General features: G+C 33.7%; 1 protein-coding gene across 3 annotated transcripts in view; it reads left to right on the top strand.

Annotated features, from left to right (window-relative positions):
- The first annotated feature begins 291 nt into the window (after nucleotides 1–291).
- Nucleotides 292–23,685, top strand: part of LOC118204316 (protein FAM32A-like) — a 44,905-nt gene continuing 21,511 nt past the window's right edge. The window contains exons 1-3 of one of the 3 annotated variants that reach the window (XM_085822118.1): nucleotides 296–513; nucleotides 3,091–3,507; nucleotides 8,812–8,962. Coding sequence is in view for 1 of the 3 variants with exons in the window: in XM_085822117.1 (XP_085678243.1) it covers nucleotides 449–513; nucleotides 8,812–8,962 (216 nt within the window). In the remaining 2 variants the exon portion in view is untranslated. Of the gene's footprint in view, nucleotides 514–3,090; nucleotides 3,508–8,811; nucleotides 8,963–23,685 lie in introns of all 3 variants that reach the window. The other 2 variants (XR_015042624.1, XM_085822117.1) reach the window with 2 other exon arrangements.

The following is a 23,685-nucleotide window of genomic DNA, read 5'->3' as shown; positions in this document are numbered from 1 at the left end:
TTGCCATTCCGAAAACGAAACAAAAAAACAAATAAAACGATATTAACCATTATTTAAATTTCTGTGTAAGTTCAAGCCACAACACCGGACACATATTTTTTTTTAAATTATCTATAATTATACCTAGATTTACATTTTATTCAATTATGTGCTATTTTTATATTAATTGCATTCATGTTAATTGCACAAAAACGGACACATTTTTTTAAAAATTATCAATAATTAAACCTAGAATTACATTTTATTCGATTTACATCATAATGAAAATCATGTTTCAAAGTTTGGCAACATTTTGTTCGTAACTTGTTTATGGTCCGTGATTCGTGCATGGCGAGTTTGTATCAAAGAATATCTATACATAGACATACATAGAATACATAGACGTTCTTTGCTTGTACTGCCTTGTTTCGTAAGTTGAGTGCATTAGATGTAGACTGATTTTGACAAAATGTCAGAATATGCATCTGTGACAAAGACTCCTCTGAAACTGAAAACAGATTCTGGAATAAAGAAGTATGGATCTTACATGATACTGTTTGGCTTTTGAAATTGTTTTGAACATTTGTTTTTTTAGTTCATATTAATTGTTTTGATTTATAAATTATGTGTGTGGCGAAGCTTTCTCACTTTTAAGGGATACATGATAATTATAATAGTAATTTATGTTTTTAACTATAACATTAAGTTTAAACTAATTTCAAACATAAATTTATGTTGTTTAAAAGAAAATACGAAACGAGAGTGACGAAACTGTATAAATTTAACACCACTTTTTGTCATCCAGAACTATCTGATTGTTTTCTGTATAATTTCTAGAGAAAGTGCAGAATCGCCCACTGCTTGGCGCGTTTTTGAGAATTGCACATACTCGGTATCCATGTACACATCGACCTATTTTCACTTAAAAAAACATCCCAGAATTGCACAAAAATGGCATTGCGCCCTCCCTTGACTTTATCCATGTACACATTGACCTATTTTCACTTAAAAAAGTCAAAGAAAATTGACAAAAATCCAATTATTCTTACTCTTGTAAAAAGCGCCAATCAAATAAGTGGGCGATTCTGCACTTTAGCCTGAATATTATCTAAGAAATTTTGAAAACTTGTGAAAGTTTTCTGTACTTTTCAGTATTTCTGAATAATGACATCTTAATTTTATTTTTACTTTCATATAATTAGTATTCTGTATTTTTACTTTCATACAAGTAGTAATTCACATTTTTTACTTTACGATACTGAAGATAGATTGCACTCATATACGCTGTAATTTAATAATTTTTTAATTTAATTATTTTTTAATCTTTAGTCCATGCCATACATTTCATATGACTAGTCCTTAAAAGAGGAATTTGGCTTGCTGAATATAATTTACTAAGTTACTATGAATTTCTTTACATTAATAGAGTAGATTTCTGAGAATTTGCACATTTTGATTTGCACAACTGAGTTTTGTTTACATTTTTCTCTTTCTAACTTTTACATTATATTTGGAATGTGTGCAAAAGTAATTACCAAATATGTTTTAAGAATTATTTAATTATGATTTATTGAGTATGGAACTATTATATTTTTAAGTAGATAAAAGCTTTGACTCTCTGGGCAGGTAATCCATTTGTCATCCCTCTCAATGCATACCAAAAAATCTATAAAATTTCAAAATGATGAACTGGGAAATAAATAAAAATAGAGAATGATCTGAAATTGCAAGCAAAGAAGTTACTGAGAATTACATTTGTTCTGAGACAGCAATGATTTTTAAAACTCTCTAGGACTTCGTCGACCAAAGGGGACTCAAGTGCAGTGATAAAATAGCACTTTAAAAAGTATGCAGTGAAATTTGACAAATATTAATCATTCTCAAATACAAAATAAAATTTCATTTGATAGAAATATTGAACATGTAAATTTTTTTTTAACCAGTGGCAGGCCTTTAGCTGACTTCGGCTTGGTCACTACTAAGGCCAGAAATGGTGGTCACTTTATTATGAAGAAACCTTTGCCACCTTTGCCTCCTGTAAAGGGACAGACAGTTACAACCAGGCTTTCTCTGGGATTCGAGCCTAGGCTCTTTAGTATTGCAGTCGGCAACCCTAACCACTATACCGTGTGGACAGCATATTTTTAAATATCAAATAGGACAGTAGCTTTTTTTTTTTTTTTTTTTTTTTTTCTTTTTCATTTTTGTAAGTGCTTATTTAATTCTATTCCTGGTACAAAAATAAAAGTATCAAACAACTGCAATGTAGTGATTTGAAGTAATGAATGATTAAAAGGTTATTTTTTTTTTCCTTCTAATTTTTAAATTGTATAGTAGCTTTTATCTAATTGCTTTATTACATACTTCGGGAAAAGCTAGCCTAAATACAGAAATCTTAGCGGAAAAGTTTCTGAAATTATTTAGTGACTTGTTAATTGATGAAAAAAATCAATTAATGCGCATTAAAGTTCATACTTGTTCAGTTTTATAGATTTATGATATTAATTCTTATTTTAACATCAGAATAGAGCCCCTGATTTGAATTTATTTATTTATTTTACTCTCATTGATGAATTTAAAAGCTTATTCACTCTAGCAATCATGCAATAAATTATATTATTATTTGGCACAATTTCAAAAAGTTTTTCCCTCAAGTGAATGACTTCTACCAACAGAATTAGATAAGTGATTGTTTTCCAATAAAAGATAAAAAAAAATTATATTTTTTTATTGAAAAACAAAATCTATGCAATTTTATTTTCTACTTTTTTAAAGTATGCATTCTTATTAGGTGTACCATTATCTAAGTTAACATTAAAAGCAAAATTTTTTTCAGTCAACCAATTTTATTTTTTGTTACATATTCCTCCAATTATTTACACTGTGTTAGAAGATCCATTAATCCTGTTTCTTTCACTTAGTTTTCTAGAAGTGCATCTCAGGCATTAAATGGAGTACTAGTATATTTATTAAAATTTTGCTTATGTCTTATTTGTGGATATATCAGCAATGTATGAAAGCTGGCATTCTATAGAATACCAAGGCATTTTAGAGAATGCGGAAAACTGGCTGGTAGTGTATGAAACGAGTAACATTTTACTTATTTCCTAGGTACTCTGTAGAATACCCAGTATTATATAGAATGCCTTCTAACAAACCAGCAAAGTAAGAAACAGCCCCCTCCCCCCCAAAAAAGGAAATGAATTTAGAGGGGGGGGAATACCTCTACTTTGGGAAGTATCTGAAAGTTCATATTCCAGGCATTGACAAAGGATGAAGTGACTTGTGCAGTATATTGGCAGTTGTAATGAGTGTGACAGAGGATGGTTTCTGCCGGCTTCTCAAAGAATTTTTAAACAGCTGTTTGTGAGATTACAATCCACTTCATATTTTAAGAACTTGCTTAGAATTGAAGATGTTTCTGACCACGAAATTCCTCTCTGGTTAGTTTCAGTTGCTCTGTGTGGCCAAGGATTTGTGATGTGCAAAACAACGTGCCAAAATATGAAATGTCTTTGCATGAAAAAGGTAATAAAGTAGTATAATTTATAATGACATGTAATTCAATATGTCAATGAACCTACTAAGTTGTAAGAAGTAGGTTAATTTTATTTTCTTATTTTTTGTATGAAAATTTAATAGGGAAGGCATAAATTTTGTTTCGTGCAACTTTAATTTTTCTTTACGTATTTTGAATAAAATTTTTTAATGGCACTCTTTTGTTATTTTTCAAAATAACATTTGTATTTTTGAGAAATGCACATCTTTTGGAACTACTCTGATATGCGCCCTCAAGTCGCCAAATTTCTCACCAAACATTTTTGGCGAGAAACTTCACACTGCCATATTACTATCTAAATTTTTTGTCTCTATTTCGAACTTTAAGCCTAAAATGTCTCCAAAAACGTGGTTTTCGCACATGCAAAAACTAAGTTTTGAACACACGATTTAAGCTAAAAATCTGAAACAAAAACAAAAAATTTAGATAGCAAAAACGTAAAGTTTCTAACCAAAAATATTTGACAAGAATCCATGTACACAGCGACATGTTTTAACTTAAAAAAACATCTACGAATGGCGCAAATTAGGCAATGAACGAATCTATGAACTCGCACACCTCGCTTCCATAAATTAACATAACAACAATGAATTTCAAAGAATACCATGTACACAGCATCCTGTTTAAACTTAAAAAAACATCTACGAATTGCACAATTTAGGCAACGAACGAATTTACGATCTACACACACCTCGCTTTAATAAAATAACATAATAACAATAAATTTCAAATAATACCATGTACACAGCATTCTGTTTCAAAAACAACAATAACGACAGAAATTCATACTAAATAACCAATGAAAATAACATTCTACAAAATAAGAACAAGAATAAAATAAAATGCACTTACCATGAATTAATGCTTCTTCGAGCAGCAGATATACTAATTTCATACTGCCTTTAACATGCCGCCACGTAATCACTATCGTATTTACGTGACAGCCAGACACACTCCAGAAAATAAAATCACAAATCCCTACTTCTATCATGCACAGCCATTAAAAATAATCTCCCAGACCCTCTTTCCACACCTCCAAATACCCACTACCCCTCAACAGGATGGCCACAATGTTATTTCCTTTTCCCGAACTTCAATTCAACAATTTCTACCATTTTATCTTTCCGTCCCATCTTCTCAGACACAGACGCGAATCAACGAGCTCCAGAGAAAGATTGTTCAACGTCAACAGGGTTGCCATAGAAAATGCAATCGTGCCAATAACCAGCGCAGAACATATATCGCCAAATTTGGTGAAATTAGGGCGTATATTAGAGTTGTACCCATGTTTTAAATAATAGTTTTATAAGAACTTTTTTTCATATATTCTCTGGTTGATCTTTACATTATGGTAACTTGGCGTCAAATATTTAAATTATTTCCATGCACGTTTACTTCAACTAAAACCAAATTCCTACAAACATAAAATTCACAAAATAACTATCATTTAATTAAAATATAATTAAATTCAAAAACACTACTTAAAATATAAATAAGCACATACATTAAATTAATAAAAATTACTTACAATCCTAATTACTTTAAACTAAATCATTGCTAATAACAATTTTCCCAATAATACCAAATTACTTTACTTCCACCTTACATTTAGAACAATGCATAAAAATAATATCCTCAAATAATTAAAAATACTAACTTACCTAATCTTCTTCAGAATCTTGATTACGTGTCCGATAAACTTTTCTTATTTCTGTTTCAGGATCTTTAAAATCATACTTATAGTTCACAGCAAGGTACCAGGTAAAATAAATAACTTAATAAAACATCTTTACTCCTATCTCGCACAACCTTAAAGAAACACTTATTACTACCCCTTTCAATCCCACTAAATACCCATTTCGAATTCACTTTAGTTAGGGCCATGGGATCCAAAAATTTACGAACACTGTTTCACACAACACAGAATGAAGCCAAATACAAAATTTCCAGTTTTTTTCCCGATTTCCCCCCTTTTCCGATTAAAGAACTATAATTCGTCCATTAATATCACATGACATATGCCATGATCTCATTTCCCTCACAAAAAATAATGCGTAATCGGAACTGAGTACTGCTCACATTATTACCAAAGTCTCAGGTAGTAACCTTTATCGCCTCCAAAATGTCGCCAAACTACCAGTTACCATATTCTAAAGATCAGCCCTTTCTCTAAATAACATTTGTCATTCTGCAGAATGTCTTTGGTACAACTCTGATATACGCCCTAATTTCACCAAATGTGGCGATATGTATTCTGTGCTGGTTTTTGGCGCGATTGCGTGTTGTATGGCAACCCTGTTGACTGAAAAATTGGTGCTACTTTGGTAGACGGTTGCACGGATTTTGGCGATTTTTCTTTTGGCGAGTAATACAACTTATGGTAAACCCATTGCTGGATAAGTTATTTATGGTAACCGATACTTTGTTGTCATTTTATTAAAAAAATAATGCGTTTTTTTATGCATAACTTCCGTGTTTTAAGTATTATTTATGGCTTCTAAATATTAAAAATCAATTTAATTTTACATTGTTATTTGAAATAAAAATTTTTTTGTTTATAATATTTTATATAATTTTATGCTGTTGATGATGTAATCAATGACGTCACCTTACTTAAAAAGTAATTGGTTTTATTAATATCTGTAAATTTAATCTAATGTTTTAAACATTATTTATGGCTGTTAAATATTAAAATACAATTTATTTTTGCATTTGTTTTAAAATGATTTTATTATGAATGATTATTTAAATAATTTTAATTCTATGCGTGATGTAATCAGCTCCCTGATTGGTTACTGAATATTTGTGGCATTACCGCACCATTTTAAAATTTTATTATTCATCTCTTCGAATTCGTCAGATTTCAAATGGAATGGATATCTTCGTTTTGAAGATGAATATTGTTATTGGTAATTACCAAGAATTATTGGTATTGGAATAAAAAAATCGCCCTTTGAGACCTTATTTTGGCCAACCTGTCTTTCCTAATCAAAGATTTATTTATACATTTTTAATAACATCAGAGGAAATTTATTTTAAATTTTTGGAGGAAATGACTACTTCTTCAATGAAGTGCGAGATATGTGGATAACAGATGAAGATGGTTAAAAGAGACAATTCAATTATGATTTAGATTTTTTTGTGGTACTTATCAATAAACAAAAGGTTAAATTACTCAAAAAATGTAAGTACATATTTTTCTTTTATTTTATATTTGTATACTTCAATATTTGTTAAAAATATTAATACACTATTTTCAAAAATTGCTGAGATAATTATTGTCACATATGTTTTAATGTTAATTATATTTCATATAACGTATTTTAAAGTATTTGAATTTAATAATATTCTAATTCTTTTAAAAGTTGGTAGGATGGTTTTTAATTTGATATTCAATTTCAGTAATATTTTAATCTAATTAAACGTTGGCACAATGTTTTTATAGCGGTGTTTTTATTATTTTTTTTTGCTATATGAAAGTAATAATAGCCTTACTTTAGTATTTTATACTCATGGTAAATGTATTTATTTACACTTGCCTGCCATCTTAAAAAACATTTTCAACAAAAAATTAATCCAATTACTTATTATTACAACGATATTTAATTTTTTAAAGTTTCGAATACTTTACTATGCGTAAAAACAGCGTTTTTCAAGATGGCTGACGATTGCAAAAATTGCGCCAATGTAAATCGCCAAAAATCCGTGCAACCGTCTACCAAAGTAGCACCGAAAAATCTTTCGGTGAAGTTCATTGGTTTGCGTCATGCTGTGTGTCTGAGAAGCTAGGGGGGGAAAGATAAAATGGTGAAAGTAGTTGAATTGAAGTTCGGCAAAAAGAAATATTGTCGTGGCCATCCTGTTGAGGGGCAGTTGGTATTTGGAGGTGTGGAAAGAGGGTCTGGGAGATTATTTTTAGTGGCTGTGCATGATAGAAGTAGGGATTTGTGATTATTTTATTTATTTGTGAACCACAGTATGAATTTTCTGGATAGTGTGTCTGGCTGTCATATAAATACGATAGTGATTACGTGGCAGCATGTTAAAGGCTGTATGAAATTGGTATTTCTGCTGTAGCACAGAGTCGTAGCTAGGGTTTTCAGCGCCCAGGGACAACTGAAGATTTCGCGCCCCCCTACTGCTTGCCAAGGATAGGAAACATTTAATTCTAAAAGATCGTAATATCACTTTGGCGCCCCTTGGATTCTGCGCTCGGGGACAGATGCCCCCCCTTGCCCCCCTCTAGCTATGTCCCTGCTGAAGCATTAATTCATGGTAAGTGCATTTTATTTTATTCTTGTTCTTATTTTGTAGAATGTTACATTAATTGGTTTTTTAGTATGAATTTCTGTTGTTATTGCTGTTTTTTTAAATTGTTTGAAATTTATTTTAGTTATTTTGTTGATTAGTGCGTACCGTTTAAATTGTGCAATTCCTAGATTTTTTTTAAAGTTGAAACAGGATGCTGTATACATGGTATTCTTTGAAATTTATTGTTGTTATGTTAATTTATTAAAGTGAGTTGTTCGTAGATTCGTTTTTTGCCTAAATTGTGCAATTCGTAGATTTTTTTTAAAAGTTGAAACAGGACGCTGTGTACATGGTATTCTTTGAAATTTATTGTTGTTATGTTAATTTATTAATTATAATTATTAAAGTGAGTTGTTCGTAGATTCGTTTTTTGCCTAAATTGTGCAATTTGTAGATTTTTTTTTAAGTTAAAACATATCGCTGTGTACATGGACTCTTGTCAGATAATTTTGGTTGGAAACTTTACGGTTTTGCTATCTAAATTTTTTGTTTTTGTTTCGGATTTTTAGCTTAAATTGTGTGTTCAAAACGTGGTTTTTGCATTCGCGAAAACCGTGTTTTTGGAGACATTTTAGGCTTAAAGTTCGAAATGTAGACAAAAAATTTAGATAGCAATATGGCAGCGTGGAGTTTCTCGCCATAAATGTTTGGCGACTTGAGGGTGCATATCAGAGTAGTTCCATGTCTTTAAGTATTATAAGTATTCTATAGAATGCTGGCGTTTCATTCATTAGCAGTAGATTATGCAAGGTTTTTCGCATTTTGGGGTTATCTCAGGTACTGGTAATAGTGTGATAAAATACATGCTGACACCAGCTTAAATTTAAGTATCAAAGTATCATACATTGTCAGTTACAGATATAACTTTAATGTTAGACTTTTTTCTACTTCTTTTATGTTAATGTATGTTTTGGATGTTTTTAATCGTGTAGAGAATGTTAATTATTTTGCTCACTTTTCAGAAAAAAGAAAAACAAGGATAAAAAACAAATACTGGACAAAATTGCAAAAGTTGAAAAAACTACTGGTGCCGAAAATATTGAAAAGAAGAAAAACGAATCTGTGCCTTTGACAAAAGCAGAGAGAGCATTTATGCTGATGAAAGAAAAGAAGGTAAATTTTCTTCAACTGATTTATTTAGAAATATTAATGTATGCAAATGAGTGCTTTAATGTAGTAAATATTTTTGGGTACTTTTCCGTTTCGCCGGCGCAAATATCGCCAAGCAGACTTTATTGGCGACAACATACAGTATATACATAAAAAAATGTTAACAAATGTTAGTTCTAATAATTTTTTACTTTGAAGGCATAAACATTTTAATATTGTTTAACATTGTGTAAAAAGCCAATAAATAAAGACAATTTGTAAAAAGACATTAATTTAAGAATTTACTATGTTTTCGCAGTTCAAGATCCTGATTAGGCAGTTCATACCATGTGACCCCAAGTGATCTCATCTCATGTAAACTCCGCTACAAAAATCTAATTCTCTCAGTAATTATCTACATTAATAAAGTTTAATATTAATTTGAAATACAAGTTTAAATGCAAGAATTATTTCAATTCGTATGAATAGCTTACTCAGAAATTATGTAAAACCACAGTGCTTTTACTTCACTAGTGCATTCTCATTAGAGTTGATGAGTTTAACACTTAACTTTGCCTTTTCTATATTTTTGCGGGTGAGCGTTGTGATTGCATCCTTATTGACTTAATTACCCCAATGCTCATAGGGCATAAAATTGAACTACCTGGTTAAAAATTCTATGTAATTGTATTCCAGTATTGAAAGAAACAATCAATCTGATAAGATTGATTCTGAATGTTCGTAGGGCATAAAATTGAACTACATGGTTAAAAATTCTATGTAATTGTATTCCAGTATTGAAAGAAACAATCAATCTGATAAGAAATAGATGCAACTTGTTTTGAAAATGAGGCGTAAAAGCGAGGTACATCCATTCCTAATGAAAGAATTTTAAATTTCATATGGTCTCGAAATTTGAAGCTCTGTATGTGGGTAGCATATTCTTTCCATGAATTCAGGAATATGCTTGTGTTTGAACATTCCACCAGTGTGCCTTAGTGAAGATTATTGTTCTACGGAAAAGTGAGAAAAACAAAACCCTTAGAAACCACTGACATAGGTACCTAGGACTGCCAGGAGCCTCCTATAATTTATTAAATCTTCTAGTGGGGGTGGGGTGGTGGTCTAGGAAAAGCTTTTATATTATTGCTTCATGTGAAATGTTTTCATAAGTACAAAAAGACATAAATTAGCTTGGTGTAAGGGTAACTAATTTTCCTGAACCTTGTACACTACACACCCATTTTTGCATTTGGTTAGATAATTATTTACATAGCTCTCATGGTTGTAGTTTAACACTGAATAATATTTTTAAATAAATATAAAATCCGTTTTCTTATGTTTTTTACTTTCTTGTACTAAGTAAAAAGGAAGTATTGTAATCGCGAAAAGCTTCAGGCAGCATATTTCAACGAAAATATCCACTTTGACAGCTTTTGAATGCAATTTAACGATGTTTTTGCGTGATATCTGTACGTAAGGACAGAATAAAAGACTCTTTTCCTCCAAAAAACTAAAAACTGCTTTAAAATGAATTCTGAAGAGAATTTTTTGTGGCGTCTGTACTGTAATGTCGTCCGCTATTTTCCCACGGGCTCCCATGAAGTCTGGGAAAAGGAGACTTCAAATGGGCGCCAGATGACCACCCTGATGACACTTACGAATTCTTGAGGTCGAACGTGACCCCCGACAAAGTGCGGAAAGCATATTGTTTTTACGAAAGGAGAAAACTTTCATACAAGTTCTCACGGGTTGGGGAGTGTCCATTGTGTGTATGCGATAGACTGTCGCCAACTGCCTGTTTCTCGAAATAATTTGGATAGACCTCCCAAAAAGACGTTCTGAATTTTCCCACGGAAAATTTCAGTTTCTCAGGCTGTCAAGACAGTATCTGAGAACAAATCAGCGCCTGTTAACCAATGGAGAGATGCTCCGAAAAAGACGTTTAGCGAATCACTGCAGCAGACGCACAAGACACGCCCAGAAAACCTGGACATAAAAACAGTGAGTGAAAATAATTAGAGAGAATTTAGTCTGAAGAATATGCAGTCGTTGCGTAGAGAAGAGAGAGCCTTTCTCTTGTATTTTACGGCTCTTCCCGAGTCGCTAGTAAGCTTTAGAGAGCCCCTTTCTCTCTTGTGTATTTTACGGCTCATCCCGAGTCGCTACTAAGCTCTGTCAAGAGCGGAAAAAGAAACCCTCAAAGAAGCGTAGCCGGACTCTTTCTCCGCTACCTCTGTTTGAACTCAAGTGATTATCGTTTCCTATTGTAAACGGACTACTTTGCTAAGCAAACTACTTTGTTATGATAAGCAGTTGAACTTACCTTAAAATTCAATTTGTGAAATTTAACACTTACCTTTATTTTATTTACGCTACCAATAATAAAAACCTGACTGTTCTAAAATCGCTACAGCTAGAAGGTATGTGTTAATTGGTGGCAGCGGTGGGATCGTAAAAACCCAATAGACAAACAAAGACGTGATCGTTTTGGAGAACCGTTCCGGTTCTTATCTTCATTCAGAATCAGCCGATTCTAGCAGTGGAAAAGAATTCTTTCGCAGTAAAGTTTGGAGAGTTTAACCAGCAGCTGAAAAGGGATCATCGATGAGAAGCGTTCGTGAAGAATCAACTACTACAAAGACTAGTTCCGGAAGTGCCTGGGAAAGAGTGTGAAGTAAAATTCTCCCTCGGGTGTAAAGACAAGACACAAGAAGTCCAGACAAGAGTGAAGTGTTGTGAATTCGCGTTTGTTGTTTACCACCCTCTGTGCAGTGAAAGTGCTTTTGGTGTTTAGTGAAAGAAAAATCGCCCAGTCGACTATTGTTCAATTGGTTTCCTTCTTCGGTCATTGAATCGCATGTGCAAATAGAAAAGAAAGGAAAGAAGAGCTGTTATTTTTTTGTCTGCAATGGGTAAGTTGATATGGCATTATCTTTTTAAAGAGGCATTTTAATGGAGTTTGTCTTTTGTGTATCGAAATTATATGTTTAAATGGTTACTCGTAAATGTTTTGTTTTTGATGAGTAAAGAATTTTATAATAGTATTTTCAACCTTTAGAAAGCACGCATCAGTTGTAAATTGAGTCAATAAGTATTGCTCTTTGTGACTAATATTCTTTTGCCAATAAGTATTTAGCAAATTTTTTTTATATACCGCATTAAGTATGGTTATGTGTTAAGCTGCAACAGATTATTTAAGAAATGCTTAATTTACTTTAATTTTTTTTCCTATGTTGCTAATGGTACATATTTTATGTCATACATACCATAAATTGCATTGCTATGTTGTTTTACTGTAGTATTTCTGGATAGTGTGAAACTTTCAGAGTAGACAAACTGGTACCTTTAGTTTTATTTTATTGTATCACTTTAAAATTTTGTCACTGGCGAAATGTCATATCTTGGCAAGGGTAGAAAGCAAGACCTCATAAATCTGTCTGTAGAATTAGGTCTAGAAGTTCCCCCAAATGCAAAAATACAAGATCTTAAAAACCTCATTGTACAGAGCCCTCAGTATGACGAAAAATTCGTCGAGGCAACACTAGAGTCGATTATCGAAGCGCGAATCGAACAACATAGACTCGAAGAAGCCGAAGAGCGTAAACTTGAAAGGGAAAGGGAGAGAGAATTTGAATTAGAACGTCTAAAGTTGACAAACGTCAATAATGGCAGAGAAAATTCTCAAAATAATATTCCGAGATCTATGAGAGATTTGCAAAATTTAATGCAGAGATATAATCCCGAATCATCGGATATTTCGCTTTACTTAGCGATGTTTGAGCGTCAGGCTCGCAAAGCGAAGGTAGAGGAAGGAGACTGGGTGTCACATTTGATGGCTCTATTGCCAATGGACATTGTTTCTATTATTCTACGAGAGCCAGAACAGGAGCTAGATAATTACTCCTACGTAAAGAAAATTCTTTTGCAGCGGTTTAAGTTGAACCCAGAGGTGTTCCGTGTCAAATTTGTTCAACACCAGCGCCGTGCGGGTAGTTTATATAAAGACTTTGCTTTTGAGTTAAAAAACTATCTAGATGAATGGTTAAACGGAGTAAACGTACGAGATTTCGATGCGCTAAAAGACCTAATGTTGACGGATCAAATTAAACGTCGAGTAAACAGCGAAATTCGCGAACACTTCGTGGATGAGTGGCCGAGTATAATATCTTCTGCTGAACTAGTGAAGAAATTAGATGAATATGAAGCAGTACGAAAGTCCGTAAAAAAACCAACAGGTTTTACTAAAAATACCGAACAGGATTCAAATATTAACGAAAGGAAAAAAGGAGAATTTTCAGATCGAGTACGTCGCCATGATAATGTTTCGAAAGAAACAACTGCGGAGAAATGGAAGTCAAGTGTTTTCGAACAACGGAGAATACCTAGATGTTATGAATGTAATTCAGATAGTCATCTCCGACCTCAGTGTCCTCGGTTAAAAAGACAAGAGGTCGCTGAAGCTGTAAACAAACTAGGCACTTCAGAATCTCCAGATTCATGGCTAGCTCCCTATATGAGTATAGCAAGAGTAAATAATCGAGAAATGCCCGTACTCCGAGATACTGGCTCCACTATTGATCTGATTGGATGGGACCAAGTAACACATCAGATGCTAATTCAAAAGTCAAACAACAAAAATCAGCGTTATATTCACAAAATTTTCACAGGACTAGTTTCGATGGTTTTACCGAACCATCATCTTCAGCTGCAAAACCGCAAATGAACAAGATAGGAAATAATGATTAGATAAGATAAGGAAGCCTGGACAAGAATAAGCAAGTGGCGCCATCTGTTGGCGAAACCAGAACTAAAACATAATTTCTCTAAAAGCCGAAGGCAAATTTGGATTGGAATTAGGATCGTTAACTAGAACAGAAAGATTTTTATGAATGTGAAATGCCTCTAGAAAATCCAGTTCTCCAATGGAAGATGTTTTTTGAATAATTTTGGCAGCAGAAAAATTGAAAGTGTGATTTTCGGACCAACAATGTTGAGCAACAGAAGACTTCTGTGTTTCCTTTTTTCTAACATATGCCTCATGTTCTTTGACACGAAATTTTAAGGCTCTCTTAGTTTGGCCAATGTAAATTAAACCGCACTGGCAAGGAATCCTATAAATACCCCAGGAATTCATATCCGGAATGGGGTCCTTGAGTATAGAAGTTGGAAGTTTATTGATGGGAGAGTAAACAACCCGAAAGTTAAATTTCTGCAAAATATGTGCAACTTTATAGCTAATTGATGGAAAGAAGGGAATGACAAGAGAATTTTTATAATCTCCTAAAATAAGAGTGTGGCTTTTAGTGTGTTGAGATGAGAATTTTTTAACTGCTTGATTAATAATGTTGGGTGAAAAGCCCCTGTCAATAGCTATTGCTTTTAAATAATTTAGTTCTTCATCAAGGGCTAGTTTGGAGGAACAAACTTGAAGAGCACGGAAAACATAGGAATAAAATGAAGCTAACTTTTGTTTAGTCGGATGACATGATTTAAAGTGTGGTGGAAGGCAAACCGATGAAGGTTTACGGTAAACTGTAGTACTGAAGTTGGATGTGTTACGTGTGACCAGAATGTCGAGAAATGGAAGAGAATTGCAAGTCTCGAGTTCAAAAGTGAACTGAATAGCAGGATCAATAGAATTCATTGTTGAAAGAACTTTATTTAAATCATCTTTATTACCTTCAAACAGGTACCCCAACACCCAACATTATTAATCAAGCAGTTAAAAAATTCTCATCTCAACACACTAAAAGCCACACTCTTATTTTAGGAGATTATAAAAATTCTGTTGTCATTCCCTTCTTTCCATCAATTAGCTATAAAGTTGCACATATTTTGCAGAAATTTAACTTTCGGGTTGTTTACTTTCCCATCAATAAAATTCCAACTTCTATACTCAAGGACCACATTCCGGATATGAATTCCTGGGGTATTTATAGGATTCCTTGCCAGTGCGGTTTAATTTACATTGGCCAAACTAAGAGAGCCTTAAAATTTCGTGTCAAAGAACATGAGGCATATGTTAGAAAAAAGGAAACACAGAAGTCTTCTGTTGCTCAACATTGTTGGTCCGAAAATCACACTTTCAATTTTTCTGCTGCCAAAATTATTCAAAAAACATCTTCCATTGGAGAACTGGATTTTCTAGAGGCATTTCACATTCATAAAAATCTTTCTGTTCTAGTTAACGATCCTAATTCCAATCCAAATTTGCCTTCGGCTTTTAGAGAAATTATGTTTTAGTTCTGGTTTCGCCAACAGATGGCGCCACTTGCTTATTCTTGTCCAGGCTTCCTTATCTTATCTAATCATTATTTCCTATCTTGTTCATTTGCGGTTTTGCAGCTGAAGATGATGGTTCGGTAAAACCATCGAAACTAGTCCTGTGAAAATTTTGTGAATATAATGCTGATTTTTGTTGTTTGACTTCTGAATTAGTATTTGTTCGGCGTGTTATTGTGTCTTAATTATAGAAGCCCCAAACAGGCTTACATTTTGCTTTCTTTTTTGCACGTGGTGTGGCCGCCATTTTGTGATTGTAGGAGTTTTGGTCAGTACATTTTTGCAACTTTCAAGTTATGCTTATGTTTTGTACATTTGGATATTGTGCTTTGCTTGTCTGATTTTATGCATTTTGCTTACAAACGTTTTGTTTTCTATTCATTTCAGTGAGGGATTTTTCTGCTGTATTGTGTGTACTTTATTATTGCTCAGTTAATTTAGTTTGATTTTCTGCATTGTTTATCATGCCTTCATCCGTTAATCGTTTCACTAAATTACGCCTGAAACGGCAAAAATTCCTGAATCATCTTGACTTTTTACTTAAATGTAAATGTAAAAAATTGATCCCCAATTTTATTCAAATCAAATCTAATCAAAAACCTTCGAGTCGCGTTTCAAGAATTCTGTTAAATTGCAAACTTGCCTTACTTCGGTCCGTGATAAGGAATACACGTCAACAATTGTCCAAAATTGAACATGAACTCTATAAGCTTCATCTGGAACTCGCTAAATCATATCCAAAATTCACTGCCCTTGAACAAAAGTCTTGGTCTAGAACGGAGAATGCAGTTATCCGTCATAAAATCACCCTTGCAGTTAAATTCTAAAAACTTCTTTTACAGTTTTCCAGTTCAAGTAGCTCAAAAAATCTTCCCATTGTAAACATCAAGCCAATAGTTAATATTTCTAATGTTAGTCTTTCGGAAGAACAAGAGAGAATTCTAAAATATAATTTTAACTTCTCACAAACCTGTAAACCCTCGATTCCAAAGATTTTGGCTCCTATAGAAAAAGCTTTCAAGTTCAGTAAAGTTTCAGATTCACAGAAAGAAATGATTAGGCATCTTATCGCTCATAATGTGAAATTCAATAATAAACCTTTGAAACCAAATCTAACTGCGAGAGAAAGAGCTACAATGCGCGAAATTCATTCTAACCCGGATATTATCATTTCAAAGGCCGACAAAGGTGGCCAGATAGTCGTCATGGATAAGAACATTTACATCGATGGTGTCACAAAACTCTTAAACGAAGGACCATATAATACGATCCCTAAAGATCCTTCACCTTCGGACTTATCCAAAATAAAAACTGCGATCAAATCTTCGCAAATCATTTCAAGCAACTTAAAACATTCGCTTATCCCACCTGTTGCGAATTGTGCCAGATTATATGCTCTTCCCAAAATTCATAAAAGTGGTATTCCTTTCCGCCCTATTGTATCAAATTTAGGTACTGCCTCGTATCCATTAGCTAAATATTTAGTTTCTAGATTTTTCACTCTATTAGACAATAACATTTACACCATAAAAAATTCAATAGAGTTTGTAAAAAAGGTTAAAAACATTTCTCCTAGTAATTTACTCATGGTTTCTTTTGATGTAAAATCATTATTCACCAATGTCCCAGTGGAGGGTGCATTAAGATGTCTAGAAACCAGACTTCGTGAATTTCATTTCTCTTGCATCGAAATTGATGAGCTAATTTCTCTCACTCAACTCTGTTTGAAACAAACACATTTTGTTTTCCAAAATAAATATTACAAGCAAACTGAGGGATTAGCCATGGGAAGCCCCCTCAGTCCCATCCTGGCTGATATCTACATGCATTATTATGAATCAAAATTGTTTGAAACTTTAAACTTCCCGGCATGGTTCCGCTACGTAGACGATACTTTTACCCTGTTTGAAGGTAATAAAGATGATTTAAATAAAGTTCTTTCAACAATGAATTCTATTGATCCTGCTATTCAGTTCACTTTTGAACTCGAGACTTGCAATTCTCTTCCGTTTCTCGACATTCTGGTCACACGTAACACATCCAACTTCAGTACTACAGTTTACCGTAAACCTTCATCGGTTTGCCTTCCACCACACTTTAAATCATGTCATCCGACTAAACAAAAGTTAGCTTCATTTTATTCCTATGTTTTCCGTGCTCTTCAAGTTTGCTCCTCCAAACTAGCCCTTGACGAAGAACTAAATTATTTAAAAGCAATAGCTATTGACAGGGGCTTTTCACCCAACATTATTAATCAAGCAGTTAAAAAATTCTCATCTCAACACACTAAAAGCCACACTCTTATTTTAGGAGATTATAAAAATTCTGTTGTCATTCCCTTCTTTCCATCAATTAGCTATAAAGTTGCACATATTTTGCAGAAATTTAACTTTCGAGTTGTTTATTCTCCCATCAATAAAATTCCAACTTCTATACTCAAGGACCCCATTCCGGATATGAATTCCTGGGGTATTTATAGGATTCCTTGCCAGTGTGGTTTAATTTACATTGGTTAAACTAAGAGAGCCTTAAAATTTCGCGTCAAAGAACATGAGGCATATGTTAGAAAAAAGGAAACACAGAAGTCTTCTGTTGCTCAACATTGTTGGTCCGAAAATCACACTTTCAATTTTTCTGCTGCCAAAATTATTCAAAAAACATCTTCCATTGGAGAACTGGATTTTCTAGAGGCATTTCACATTCATAAAAATCTTTCTGTTCTAGTTAACGATCCTAATTCCAATCCAAATTTGCCTTCGGCTTTTAGAGAAATTATGTTTTAGTTCTGGTTTCGCCAACAGATGGCGCCACTTGCTTATTCTTGTCCAGGCTTCCTTATCTTATCTAATCATTATTTCCTATCTTGTTCATTTGCGGTTTTGCAGCTGAAGATGATGGTTCGGTAAAACCATCGAAACTAGTCCTGTGAAAATTTTGTGAATATAACGCTGATTTTTGTTGTTTGACTTCTGAATTAGTATTTGTTCGGTGTGTTATTGTGTCTTAACACATCAGATGCTTCTAGGAGAGACAGTGTGGGTTAAGCAGCCGCTAGGTTTACATCCCTGGTGTTTACCCTTGGCTCGAATTGAATTAGAGGGAGAGGACTTTGGGAAAGTCATTACTAAAGCCGCAGTGATTAGCTCCGACCTGAATCAAGAATATTATCTGCTGGGAAATCGAACAGCCCGATTGATAGAACAGAATAAAATGCAGCCCCATAAAATCAATGCTATTATGACTCGCAGTCAAACGAAAGCTTGCAGCAGGAAAGAAAATTCCCCTAGCCAAGGTCCAGAGAAAAAGAAGTTGAGCGCCCCGTGGGGCGAATTAATGACGAGGAGGAGGGTGAAATTTTCCCCGTCCAGTCAGCTAACGTCCGAGGCAAAGAAAGGGTGAAGTGTCCTCACCGTTCGGAGAACAGGTCAAGAAATGGACAAATCAAGATAACAAAAGCGGTCATTAACCCACGAAGTGCATGGACTTCTTTAGATTTACGAAGAAAGCGAAACATTTCTAAGAAAAAAACGCTGGTCCGTCAGGACGAATTTTTGTCTGGAATCCCGGAAGAAAGAACTCGGAAAGAAAGAAGTGCAGGAAGACCCCCGGAGCATTTCCATTCACGATGTGCTGTTCGGAAATCTGAAACTGAACATCGAAGTCGAACAGATCACTGGCAAAGTAGTTTTCAAAATAGAAACACAAAATATTTAGCCGTAAGTGGGAAACCCACAGACATAATGAAAGCTCATAGGTGCGAAAACGCACCAAATAAATTGAGATTTTAACTGAATTAGGTACCAATAGGAGCCGACAACTTGTTTTGAGTACAATAATTTTTTGTTTGTTTTGTTTATTGTAGTACTTTGTATTTGTATATTGAGTGTTGATCCTTTTAGAATTACTTAGGATTTATTGTGTTCCTTAGCTTTATAGTACAGTTGCAGCCTTGCAACTTTGAGGTAGTTTACCACCCAGGCAAATTGAATAAAAATGCTGATGGGCTGAGTCGTTTTGAATCGGGCGAAACATAGAGTGTAAAGAGGTGATCATGCCAGTTTCTTATCTGAATAAGTATTTTGTATACAGTAAAAGTGTAATATAAGAATATATCATCAGTTATTTTGTCCCTTTGTTAAGAATATTTGTGATGTGTATGTGTATATATATATATGTGTGTGATTCTGATTTTAAATATTCCATTAATTCTCGCCTCTAAAGTTAATGCCTTATTGACTTATATGTGAACTTTTCAATAGTGACATTACTAGTACTGTTATTAATCAATGTAGCTGTGTTCCTGTAAAGGTGTGTTTGAAAGTGTTATCGAGAGAACAGTTTATTTCGTGTCATTTTTTAAGTTAGTGAAATGATGAGGAGAACTTTCCTCTTTGTTTCAACTCGAGAAAAGTTCTTCCAAAGGGGGAAGGAATCTATAGCTGTAACGTCGTCGGCTATTTTCCCACGGGTTCCCACGAAGTCTGGGAAAAGGAGACTTCAAATGGGCGCCAGATGACCACCCTGATGACACTTACGAATTCTTGAGGTCGAACGTGACCCCCAACAAAGTGCGGAAAGCATATTGTTTTTACGAAAGGAGAAAACTTTCATACAAGTTCTCACGGGTTGGGGAGTGTCCATTGTGTGTATGCGATAGACTGTCGCCAACTGCCTGTTTCTCGAAATAATTTAGATAGACCTCCCAAAAAGACGTTCTGAATTTTCCCACGGAAAATTTCAGTTTCTCAGGCTGTCAAGACAGTATCTGAGAACAAATCAGCGCCTGTTAACCAATGGAGAGATGCTCCGAAAAAGACGTTTAGCGAATCACTGCAGCAGACGCACAAGACACGCCCAGAAAACCTGGACATAAAAACAGTGAGTGAAAATAATTAGAGAGAATTTAGTCTGAAGAATATGCAGTCGTTGCATAGAGAAGAGAGAGCCTTTCTCTTGTATTTTACGGCTCTTCCCGAGTCGCTAGTAAGCTTTAGAGAGCCCCTTTCTCTCTTGTGTATTTTACGGCTCGTTCCGAGTCGCTACTAAGCTCTGTCAAGAGCGGAAAAAGAAACCCTCAAAGAAGCGTAGCCGGACTCTTTCTCCGCTACCTCTGTTTGAACTCAAGTGATTATCGTTTCCTATTGTAAACGGACTACTTTGCTAAGCAAACTACTTTGTTATGATAAGCAGTTGAACTTACCTTAAAATTCAATTTGTGAAATTTAACACTTACCTTTATTTTATTTACGCTACCAATAATAAAAACCTGACTGTTCTAAAATCACTACAGTACGAACGTATGTACGTATCTCGCATAACTCAAAAACGAGTAGCCTCAGAACGTTGAAATTTTGTATATAAGACTACTATAACATGTAGATGTGCACTTCGTATTTTGGTTTGAATCGGCCGCGCCAAATGTATATAAATATATTTATAAATATATCCACTCTGTTACCCGGCTCAGTGATCTCAGTTTCTTTACTCTTATATGTTTGTAAATTGTACATTTTTTTGCTTTAAAAATTATTGAATTATGTTGTTTGTATCTTCCGGTTAAGGGTTTTATGCCTTTAGTAAATTTGTATGCAATATTTTTAGAATTATCAATAATTTTAAAATTGTTTAAGTGCCGCTAAGCCTAATTTGATGGTGGCCATTGCTCTTGTTTACATTTGAAACAGCTGAGTAGCGGATTTGTTGCCAATCTAGAGAAACTTAGCTTCGCAACAACAAATATAATGCCTTCATTTATTATTTAAATCATGCTTAATCCTTTCTGGAATTTTTTCGAGGAAATAAGCGTTTAAGATTTACTTCGTAATTTTTAATACAGATATTTTGAGTTTTTATGTATTTTTGCCTTGTCGCGAACTGAAAACTGAATTAATTGAATGAGAAATACTGTGAAAAACTGTTTCTTTTTTGTTTTGTTTGCTTAATTTCTTTTATACATAGTTCTAGCTTTATTATAGTATTTGAATAGGACATGTGGCAACGATTAGATAATTTTTTAAATGATATAAATTTTGTGCATTCTGAGTTATAATATGAACGAAATATAATACTGTTAAGTAAAGCTAGTGCCAGAGTGTCGCTATGGTAAACAAAGTGAATTTTAAAGAATGCATTTATTCTATTGTGGTTTATGCGCTGTCGGCGAAGTAGGTTTAATTCAATCTATCACGTTTAAATGAAATGCAAGAAAAAATGCGTATAATTTAATATTCGTAGAAGGAAGTCATGTGGTGTACACATTGGATTTTTTCATTTCTTTTTGGCCAATTGTTAAAAAAATTTGGTAACTTTTCCAAAGCATATACAGTATAAAGTCCGAAATCTGAACGTCCATTATCTGGATCTCAAAGCCATAAACATTTTTTTTTAATGCATGCGCATTTGATTTTTCCTTCCATAATAAAACGTAGAGATTTTCACTTAAAAATTCCGATTCTTAATTTCACTTACGCACTAAATAAAATACCTCGTTATGGAAAAACAATTATGTAAGCATAAATTTATGAGATTAATAATTTGGCTCCATAGCTGAATATCTGCTTGGCATACATCTCAAACCCAAACATTCACCTACTTTGCATCTCTGATGCCGACACTTGGCGAGTCATTTGTTATATTTTACTTTCATCACCGCATGTTTATCAATACATGACAGCTTCAGTAATAACTCATGCGGTGATGTCTAAACTTTTTTTTTATATTAGGAATTAAATAACAAGAGTATGGCAACCTTTTATTACGATTGGTAATGATTATAGATTTTTAAACGCTCTAAAAAATGCTGACGAGGAAAAATTCAACAAAAATTTCTTTTCATATGCTAAAAATAGATTTTGTTAATGAAACTCGTAGGCCAAAAGATTACATTTAGTGCCATTTTAATTAAGATTAACTGATATGTTATTCACCAGAAACCCAGAAGCGGTGGCAGAATATGTCGGCACCGAACAGCAGAATTTAGGGAAAACGAAATTTTTGGAATTTGGAGAAGCACCGAGCGGCAAAATTAAGGGATGAGAAGTTGTTTATGATTTAGAGAAAGCACTGGGATCCAAAGTTTAGGCGCGGTGAAAATTTAGAACTTTGGAAGGTGCTTCGTAGCAGAATTTAGGACCCGTAGAGACTGCACCAGGCAGTATCTAGAGCCGGCCCTAGATAAAGCTTTAAGTATATGTGAGAGTTTATTTATTCAGGACTCAGATTAGTTTTAACCATGTAGAAGAAATAAACTGTCTAATATAAGTATCTAATATCCGGAAAAATCCCAAATCCGGAATCCGAAGTTCCGATGAGTCCAGATTTTGGACTTTTGACTGTATTCAAAAGTCGTTAATCCGGACTCGTCGGGACTTCAGCGATTCCGGATTATCGATTTTTTTGGATTATAGATCATCAGTTTAAATCTGGTAAGATGGCATGCAGAAATTATACGTTTAAAAATATGAAATCATAATTTATGAAATAAAGAACAATTATGATCTAAAGGGTATCAAAATTTACAAAAAAAGTTTAATATTTATTTGTTTACTTTATTAAACATTTCTTTCAATGTAAGTTGTTTAAGTTGCTTCATTTTTTATGTGATAATACATTCTCTTTAATTCTATAAACAGACATAATTTCTTGTTCAGTTACAAAGTTCCGCTTTTCAAGTCCTATAATTGCTGTGTCGAGAATACCGACTAATTTGTCAATCGAAATGTTTTCGTTTTCAATAACCTCTGTCACTTTCTTCGCTATTGGAAGTGAATTATAATGACGAGGAATTTGATTTAAATCATATCAAAGACGGGAGTACATCGAGATGAAATACTACATTTAGTAAGGAATTATAAGCCAAATAAAATAAAAACATCTGCCCTGAAGATAAGGATAGTGCTGACAGATCAACTTCCAATTGATAGCGTGCCCGCCACGGCGTTAAAGATAAACAAAGTTTAGATAAACAAAGGATATGCCTTTATCCATTTTTTGCAGCAATTCCACTTTTTGTTTAATGGACTTCGAAACATACTTTCACTTTATAGACCCTTTACATATTTACTTTACAGTAAATATATATCAGAAATTCCATTTGACGTAATCGAAAGTTCAAGCTTACTTTTATAAAATTGCTCTAACAGTCTGCAAAAAATAATAAGTCGAATCCAATTCGAAGATTAAGGAACAACGTAATCTGCAACATTAACTGAATTAGATAATTTTAGCTTAGCTTATACCATCCGTTATACATTAAACGCGCATTTGTAAACGTATTTTGCGCACGCACACATGCATATTCGCAGCCGTAAAGGTCAACGCGACGCATGCGCAGAAAGTTTGTAGCTTTGAGGTCCGGATTATGGGTGTCCGAATTAACGACTTTTGACTATACCTATTTTCGTACACAATTTTAAGGGGAAAATTCTGTATCTAATAAGTTTTTTTAACTTACATATTCAATA

The sequence above is a fragment of the Stegodyphus dumicola genome, chromosome 8 (assembly GCF_044657685.1).
Source record: "Stegodyphus dumicola isolate Sdum_Otavi_A_Nest chromosome 8, ASM4465768v1".
Classification (NCBI taxonomy): domain Eukaryota; kingdom Metazoa; phylum Arthropoda; class Arachnida; order Araneae; family Eresidae; genus Stegodyphus; species Stegodyphus dumicola.
Note: the sequence above shows the minus strand (reverse complement) of the source record. Positions and strands in the feature narration are given on the sequence as shown.